General features: G+C 43.1%; 1 protein-coding gene across 3 annotated transcripts in view; it reads right to left on the bottom strand.

Annotated features, from left to right (window-relative positions):
* Positions 1-2,047: 2,047 nt before the first annotated feature.
* LOC123968667 (gamma-aminobutyric acid type B receptor subunit 2-like) overlaps positions 2,048-9,116 on the bottom strand; it is a 19,918-nt gene continuing 12,849 nt past the window's right edge. For 2 of the 3 annotated variants that reach the window (XM_046045542.1, XM_046045543.1), the window contains exons 16-22: positions 7,761-7,871; positions 7,596-7,677; positions 5,549-5,657; positions 2,806-5,224; positions 2,563-2,704; positions 2,362-2,470; positions 2,048-2,269 (exon numbers count right to left, since the gene is read on the bottom strand). In XM_046045542.1, coding sequence (XP_045901498.1) covers positions 5,038-5,224; positions 5,549-5,657; positions 7,596-7,677; positions 7,761-7,871 — 489 coding nt within the window. In that variant the 3' untranslated portion in view covers positions 2,048-2,269; positions 2,362-2,470; positions 2,563-2,704; positions 2,806-5,037. Of the gene's footprint in view, positions 2,270-2,361; positions 2,471-2,562; positions 2,705-2,805; positions 5,225-5,548; positions 5,716-7,595; positions 7,678-7,760; positions 7,872-9,116 lie in introns of those variants that run through there. The other variant, XM_046045544.1, reaches the window with a different exon arrangement.

Genomic DNA, 9,116 nt, shown 5'->3' with positions numbered 1-9,116 from the left:
GTTTCATCCTCTCAGCTAAATAAACTGGAGAGTTGTAGAGCCTCGTCAGCTCGTCGCCTGACAGGTCTGTGAGAGCCGCAGATATCAGTCACATTAACCTAAAGTGCAGAAACACTGGAGGCGTTTTAAACAAAGTCCAAAACATCCTGCAGGACTTACTGCCATCAGACCAGGACCCCACAGAGACAGCTAGCAGAGTCAGAGCCAGAGCAGAGACCAGCATCCTGATGGACCACATGTTGGGTTGTAATCTGGTCTTTGTCTTCCAGTCGCAGCTTTTATAGAGTTCGGACACTTTCTGTTTGTTTTATTGTTGACGTCCTGCCTGCACTAGTTAATTTATAACATCAGTGGTGGTAACCTGGCAGGCTGCATCTGATATTTCCAAACTGCTGACAGTAAAAACCTCAGATGACTTTGGGGAGAATCAAACAGCAGAGCAGGTAGAAAAAACATCTGAATATGTTGGGCCCTAAGAGACATTTTACACTGGGGCCCCTCCAAACCAAAACCACAAACATCGGGCTACAACCTCAGGGCCCCAAGACAGTTTTATATCCCTGAATGAAAATGACTTACTAGATATCACAATATGAAAACAAAAAATCTTTAAGAAACTTAAATTGCACAAATATAATAAAATAAAAAAATACAAATCTTTTTCAGTGTAAAACACTTTATTATGATTATTCTAAAGAGATATAAAAACAATAAGTAACTTAACAGGAACATGTTCAAGAATATTAACAAATCATTGTTTTCACTATTAATGTAAAAGAGAAAAGGAAAAATTTATATAAACTGAATTTGATTGAAATGATTAAAACATAAACTTTTAAACAAATAATAAGTAAATAAGAAGTGCTTCATATGATGTTTTTAATCCCATCACACCATGCACAGGGCCCCTGGTGGTTATGGGGCCCATTGCAGTAACTTATAATGAACACAGGGAACAATGGCCCTGAACATGATGTCAGCATGCGAACATTTATATCAACCAAGATGCCCCTCAGGAAGCACCCAGAGATACAGGTCTGGCTTCTTTACAGTCTTCGAACTCTGCCTCCTCCGCAGGGGACACTTTGGTCGGGTCCAGGAGATCCCCAGTCACTCAACATATCCCCGGCAGTTCTCCCCTGCTGAGTCGAGTCCTGCTTTATCTTCCTGAGTCCACTAATGGTTTAAAGAATCACCACTTTATCGTGGCTGCCGGGTTTGTGCTTCCCTATGGCTCTGGGAGCTGTGTTGTCCAGAGCTATAACTCCTCATAGAGTCTCCCAAGTTAAACTGGTCCCAGGAGATGAGCCAGACTAAGAGCGACTCACAGACCACGTTAATCTGCTGAGACGGAACTGCAGCACTTCAGCCAGAATAAAGAAACCGGGGCCCCTCATGGAGCTAAGACTAAGATAAAAGCAAATCTGAAAAAGTATTCAGGACCGAGACCATTAAGAGGTTAAAAAACTATTAAAAAGATCTTCAAATCAATTTTGAATCAGTCAGGTAGCTAATGCAGAGACTTTAAAATTGGTGTAAGGTGTGCTCTCTTTCTGGTCCTAGTCAGCACACGTGCAGCTGTGTTTTGAAGCGGCCGCAGTTGAAACGTATTCTTTTTTGGGAGACCAGAAAGAAGAGCATTACAGTAATCAACCCTAGAGGTAAAAGTGTCTCTGTACTGGCATGGGAGAGAAATAGTCACACTCTGGCAATGTTCTTAAGATGAAAAAAACACTCTTAGTAATGTTTTTAATGTAGAGTCAAATATGAATCCCAAGTTTTTCACCTTATCAAAGGGTTTTAATGTCAGTGCTCGCAGTTTCACATGGAGTTTCTGTGTCTACTTCATAATAAGATCCTTAATAACAAACTAGAAATTGTGTTTGTGAAAACAGAGAAAGAAACAAAAATAAAAAACTTCCAGCAGATGAAAGAGTTAAATAACAAACAGCTGTAAATGCTGCAGAGCCAACACATGTGATGAACCGACTTTCGCTTTAACAGAGTGTGGAGCCCTCCAGTGGAATAAAAAGCACATGACACCTTGTCTGAGGTTTCACCTTTATTATCTGTTCAGCAGAGAGGAAGCAAACTGCAGCTTCGATCTTTCAGAGAGCAGAACAGTTCATGTTTACTGTTTCATCATCCGTTTAGATGCCGTGTGACAGTTATTTAAGAGCAAATTGTAGGTGGAGCCGCCGGTCGCCACAAAGTCACCGACAGTCTTGCTCCCCTCGAAATCCCTCAGTCCCCGAGAGCTGGTGTCCGGCTGAGAAAAGACACAGAGCAGAAGAGTTTGAGCCTCTGACCACCTGTTCTGTAATGACACTAATCTATGTTTGGACAAACCCAAAGATTTACCCTCCAGGCTGAGCTCATTTGGTCAGCGCTGGTCACCACCGTCTGAGAGGAGATGCCGTAGTCTTTTCCTTTATGGACGAGCCACTGAGAGCCGTCGCCCAGCGTCACTCTGGGAATAAAACAGCAGCTTGAAGTGTTTTGGTTGACTAATAATATGCATATAAAATATGTAATGTCAGCACAGAGTGTCAGTGGACTGACCTGACTCCAGAGTGGCTGATTAGTCCGCTTCCAGAAGAACTAGATGAAGATGAAGAAAGACTGGACCCCATTGGTCGTGTCATCCTCTCAGCTAAATGAACTGGAGAGTTGAAGAGCCTCGTCAGCTCGGAGCCTGACAGGTCTGTGAGAGCCGCAGATATCAGTGGTGTTAATCTAAACAGGAGTCACACAGAAACACTGCAGTAGGTTTAAAGCAACTCTGAAACATCCTGCAGGACTTACTGCCATCAGACCAGGACCCCACAGAGACAGCCAGCAGAGTCAGAGCCAGAGCAGAGACCAGCATCCTGATGGACCACATGTTGGGTTGTAATCTGGTCTTTGTCTTCCAGTCGCAGCACACTGAGACAGTCAGGACAGATTTTATAGAGCCGTCACACTCCTTTCTGTTTCTGCTCCTTTCGGACGCACTTTTTATTTATTTACGTCCTGCCTGCAGTAGTTAATTTATAACATCAGTGGTGGTAACCTGGCAGGCTGCATCTGATATTTCCAAACTGCTGACAGTAAAAACCTCAGATGACTTTGGGGAGAATCAAACAGCAGAGCAGGTAGAAAAAACATCTGAACATGTTGGGCCCTAACAGACATCTTACACTGGGGCCCCTCCAAACCAAAACCACAAACATCGGGCTACAACCTCAGGGCCCCAAGACAGTTTTATATCCCTGAATGAAAATGACTTACTAGATATCACAATATGAAAACAAAACATTTTTTTTAAATTAAAATCTTTAAGAAACTTAAATTGCACAAATATAATAAAATAAAAAAATACAAATCTTTTTCAGTGTAAAACACTTTATTATGATTATTCTAAAGAAATATAAAAACAATAAGTAACTTAACAGGAACATGTTCAAGAATATTAACAAATCATTATTTTCACTATTAATGTAAAAGAGAAAAGGAAACATTTATATAAACTGAATTTGATTGAAATGATTAAAACATAAACTTTTAAACAAATAATAAGTAAATAAGAAGTGCTTTATATGATGTTTTTAATCCCATTACACCATCCACGGGGCCCCTGGTGGTTATGGGGCCCATTGCAGTAACTTATAATGAACACAGGGAACAATGGCCCTGAACATGATGTCAGCATGCAAACATTTATATCAACCAAGATGCCCCTCAGGAAGCACCCAGAGATACAGGTCTGGCTTCTTTATAGTCTTCAAACTCTGCCTCCTCCGCAGGGGACACTTTGGTCGGGTCCAGGAGATCCCCAGTCACTCGATATATCCCCAGTCAGCAGTTCTCCCCTGCTGAGTCGAGTCCTGCTTTACCTTCCGGAGTCGACTACTGGTTTAAAGAATCATCATTTTATCGTGGATGCCATGGCCTGTGTTGTCCAGAGCTATAACTTCTCTTTGGGCCTCCTCCCAAGGCAAACTGGTCCCAGGGGAGGAGCCAGACTAAAAGCGACTCACAGACCATGTTAATCGGCTGAGACGGACCTGCGGCACTTCAGCCAGAATAAAGAAACCGGGGCCCCCTCATGGAGCCAGACTTGCCGTTGAGTGTCGGACACATCGCCAAAAACATACATGGAGCCACAGCCCTGTGGGCCCCCCCACCTGCAGGGAGAGGCATTGGGATCGGGTTTATTGACAGCAGGGCGGAAGGCAAAGGCAGGGACCCGGGGGTGCTGACCCCTGGCATCACTTCTCTGGCTGGGCAGGAACCAGAGCTGGAGTGGGAGGTCTACTGGTGCCATGTAGTTATAACTGGGCCCTATGCATGACACTGGGTCTGGAACCATAAACCCCGGAGAAGGGCTGGACTCCTTTCCTGGAGTTGCCCAGGGGTGAGAGACGCGCTGCTGTCTTCTCCCCAGGGGACATGAAGGTCGTCTCTGTGCGACTCCGAGTCGCTGAGAGGTCGGCTCTGACTGTGTACCAAACTGCAGGTCGGACTTTCCGGCCTTCTGGGACTCTCTGGGTGGGGTCCTGGAAAAGGGACTCAACGCTGGAGAAACCTGGAGGAGGGTAATTTGGAAATGTACTTGGTACCAGAACATCTGAGTGGACCTTGTGGTTGTTTCTGCGCCCGTGCGCATGAAGAGGTTTGTTCTATCATCAGTCCAAACTCTGTCTGACCAGTTTACAGGGTTAAACTGCAGCCTGAAGACGGTCGAAGCTCGTGTTTGTCTGGACTTTGTAATTCTAGAAATTCCCTGTTTTGATTTGCTTCAAGAGCAAACAGACATCACAGAGCAGCTTCTCCTCACATGGCATGCACAATATTCCAGGGATCATTGGTCACATGATTAAACAGGAATCATTCAAGGACATTCAGTAGATTAAAAACATTTTAATGTAATGTCTGTCTTCATATCTTTCTTACAAATCAAGTTATATTAAATGTATAAATATAAAAATGAATACAGGACCCAAATCCTCAGAACAGACGTTCACAAGTGAAAGTCTCAGCGGCCGCCTGATTGGTTCAGCAGTACTGTGGCTCCAGTTGCGTGGCGTACAGGAAGCTGTCGCCGTGTTCATCAGCAGGCGGCGGTGAAACGAAGGCCTCCTCGCTACCGAACAGACTAGAGCTGCTGGCGCTGACGCCACCGATGGCGGGCAGGTAGGCGTGATGGAGGATCGGCAGCTGCACGGACAGACGCCGCCGCACACTGAGAGAAACCACAGGAAGGATATCACAAACAAGAAACCCAAACAACTCCCACCACAAGCAAACAATACAGCCACCACAGCGGCAAGGGAAATAAAAATAATAATGTTTGCATATACAAACTAATGCATGTGAACATACAAGTAGTTTATATGTTAAACAAATACAGATGGTGCCTTTAAAATCCTTTATTCCCTGACAAATAAAACTATTTCCAAATGTAAATAGAACCAGCTGGATGTAAACACACTTGCTGCCTGTGCGGTGACACTTTGGGCAAATCATGTCAATACTTTAACTCTGGGTTTGTTTGTTTTGGACTCACTGTTCAGGAGAGTTGATGGCGTCTGGACTAGAAGGTTTCCTCACTGAGTTCCTGACATCTGCACAGACCTGGACTACATGAGTCCGCGTCACAGATCTGACCCCATCATCTGGGAGACGACACAGCAGCAGGAGGAAAAGGTTGACAGCGAGTAGGGACTTCGTAGTCTCCATCATGAGGGACACAGTTAAACACAGTTAACTGTTAATTAGTTATTAATGAGCAAAAATCTACAGATCTGTAAACAGAGTAAACTGAAGCAGCTTGTGTCAGATCATCTAATTCTGTAGGTTCCTCCACATGGATGGTTTACAGTACAGCAGGATTAACCCATTCTGTACTAATCCTTGCAGACGTGTTGTCTGTAGGTGTATTATTGAGCTCAGACAAACAGAGATCCTGGTCATCGGGTCCCAGCACATGAAAACGCACATTCTGCCCTGTGCTGGTTCCCTACTGGATCACACCAGGCCTGTTGGAGGACTCTGAGGCCCCATCCACACTACTCCGTTTTAGCTGCGCATCAGAGTTGATCAGATGGTCTGTTTCGTAGTTACAGAAGATTTGTCGAAAGAATAAAGAGATACAGACGAAGAATCAGACCAGTTTTTTGTTGCATGGACCAATAATGAGCTGGGACTGTTACTGAATGTAACACGGGACTGTGGGACATGCGTGGTACAAGTGTAGGCAGATAGGCCTACGTGTTATTTGCACGTACAGAATATTTTTATCAAAAACTGGTCTGCTTCATCGTTGCTAAAGTCCTCCCTTTTTGTCTGCACTAAAACACTCGGTGTCGGCAGCGTTTTCAAACATCTCCGTTTCAGGTCTTTGTTTTCGCCGTTTTAGTCTGGACGGGAGGAGCAAACGTAGCAAAAGGACTCCGTTTTAATTTGAAATCCCAGCAGAGTGGAGGGGGCCTTGGCGTCTGTCTGGTTTGACAGTAGTTTAAGTTTTGAGCAGCACACCACAAAAAGCTTGTGCAATCATGTTTTTACCATCTTAAAAATATACATAAAATATGATCAATGTTAACTTTTAAAGACACAGAGCATTTTACACGCCTGGATTACAGCTTTTTAAATGCTTTAAAAAACATCTATTGACCGACTCCAGATTGCACAGACATCAGCTGCCAGCCCCCCTGTGTTAGCTTCACTACGTTGGCTTCTAGGATGTTTTAGATGTTCACGGCATCTCTCACTGCTCTATCTCTGACCTTTTAGACCCAGCATGTACTCTGAGGTCCTTGGGCAGAGGTCTGCTGTCTGTTCCAGGGGCCCGGCGGAAAACTAAAGGGGACAGTTTGCAGTCAGGAACCCGAGGATCTGGAGCAGCCTGCCCGTGGGGATCAGGTCAGCTGTCTCTTCTTAAAACGGACTTAAAGGAGAGCCTTTCCTAATTTTAGTTGACTTTATTTTTCTTTTCTTTTAACTCTATTTTAATTCCTTTTAGAGCTGCAACGATTAATCAAATAATCAATTAGCTGTCAACTATTTTAAAAATCGATTAATTGGTTTGAGTCTTTTTTTTTAAGAAAAATGATCTGAATCCAGCTTCTTAGATGTGAATATTTTCTGGGGTTTTTTCCTCCTCTGTGAACATATTTGGGTTGTGGACAAATCAAGACATTTGAGGATGTTATCTTGAAACCGTGATCGACATTTTTCACCATTTTCAGACAATTTAGAGACTAAACAGCTAATCGATTAATCAAGAAAACGATCGACAGATTAATTGTTAAATAATTGTTAGATGCAGCCCTAATTCCTTAAAAATGTTTTCTGGTTTTAATTTGTTTTATTTGTGTTTTATTTAGTGAATTGTTAGATTTTGAAAAGTGCTCTGTAAATAAAATATAATGACAATTATTATTAGTTTGTTTTAGGCTAGCAGTTTCCTCCCTTCGTCCACTGTGCTAAGTTAGGATAAACACGGACGTTGATTAAAGTTCAAAGACTTCTATGATGTTAGTCTTGGTTAGATGTGACTAATGAGAACCGGGTCAGTGTCGGGTGTATGTATGAGATCTTGTTTTTGTTACCAGCTCTCAGCTTCTGGTCAGGTTCAGGTGACCCCGGCGTTTCAGAGAGTTGCATGGTGATGGTTTCTATTTGTACATCGAGCTGCGAGGAACACAACAAACAGCACAGCAGTGTTAATCAACTGCAGCATCACTCAACATCAGGTGATGTTTGTGTGTCCTCACCTGTGCAGTCTGACTCTTCAGCTGCTGGTTTAACCTCCTCAGCTGCTCTTCAGCTTCTCCCTCAGCAGCTTCATCCTGCAGCTCGCTGCCGTTCAGCCACATATACAAAAACTGCAAAGAAATAAAACCACAGGCAACATACAGAATTTTCATGCGAATTTTAAGCGTACTTTTGAAATGTCGCAAAAAAAAGAAAAGAAAAGAAATTGCAGAATCTGTGCGTTTCCTTCAGCTGGTTTGGAGCAAATAAACCGGGCTACGGCGAGCGTAGATACGTCAGTAGTTGACGTTACACATGGCGGTAATAAACAAGACGTCGAGAAACAAAACCAGTGGCATGAACCTGAGGACCTTAGAAAAACAGAGAGAGGTCCTCAGAAATGTGTTTTTTATGCGGGCAAGTTGTCTCGTTATGGTGTTATGCAGAGTTTTGCATGCACCTCCAAATAACGCTTTTAAACGCTATAATGTCCTTTGTGGGGAGATAAATGGTGATAAATGATTCGAAGTATATATTTTATGAATCCAGTATTTCTTATTTATTTCTTTGCAGTTTTGAAGGGGGCACTTACAGCCTGTGGAGACCCTAAATGGACCTTTGTGAAAACAGCCACAAGATCCAAGAAGAACAAAACTACAGGGGAGGAGGAAAAGAAGGTCAAACGCAACAACATTGTGTAGTGGACCTAAATTTATTAGTTATGCATTTTAATAAATTTATGAGAATTGATACCCAATTATGAATTATTATTCATAAAATCAGAATTTCCTCGTAAAGGGCACCACCGGAGTTGTTATAATCCTAGAGTCTCCGGACCTCTAGGTAGTTTTGAATAATTATACAATTATTACTAGTGATCAGTTAGTTAATAATCGCTCAATTATCTTAAATCAGTCAGTCAGTCTCATATCTAAAGGGTCAATTCTCTTGGCAGGAACTATAAATAGGCAACACACACAGCTCTTGATTATACACAGTGAATTTATTCTCTAACTAAGGTGATAAAAAGATGGTTGGATACAGGGAACATAAACATTTGCTGAACAATGAGCCTGGAGGTTCGATTGTGGGAAGCATTTGACTCATACGGCATAGAAGAGCTAATGAAAGTAAACTAATGCTATAATTTAGGAGTTAAAATGGACATCTGATCACAGAACGTGTGTTGAGTCTTACTGCTTGTCGACAGCCTGCTTTTGGCCTGTTGCACGGGTCCCACTCTAGTTGCCGATCCTGGTTTTTTGCTAGGGATTCTCCGGGGTTCTCCGTGTCTGATTGAAAACGCCTCCTCCGTCTGGCAATTCGGCTGTTTGCAGGTTTCCTTCGTTGTAGCTGGCGAGACCACGTGGCTTGGT

Source organism: Micropterus dolomieu, linkage group LG03 (genome assembly GCF_021292245.1).
Source record: "Micropterus dolomieu isolate WLL.071019.BEF.003 ecotype Adirondacks linkage group LG03, ASM2129224v1, whole genome shotgun sequence".
Taxonomy (NCBI): domain Eukaryota; kingdom Metazoa; phylum Chordata; class Actinopteri; order Centrarchiformes; family Centrarchidae; genus Micropterus; species Micropterus dolomieu.
The sequence above is the reverse complement of the archived record's forward strand: the minus strand, read 5'-3'. Positions and strand labels throughout refer to the sequence as shown.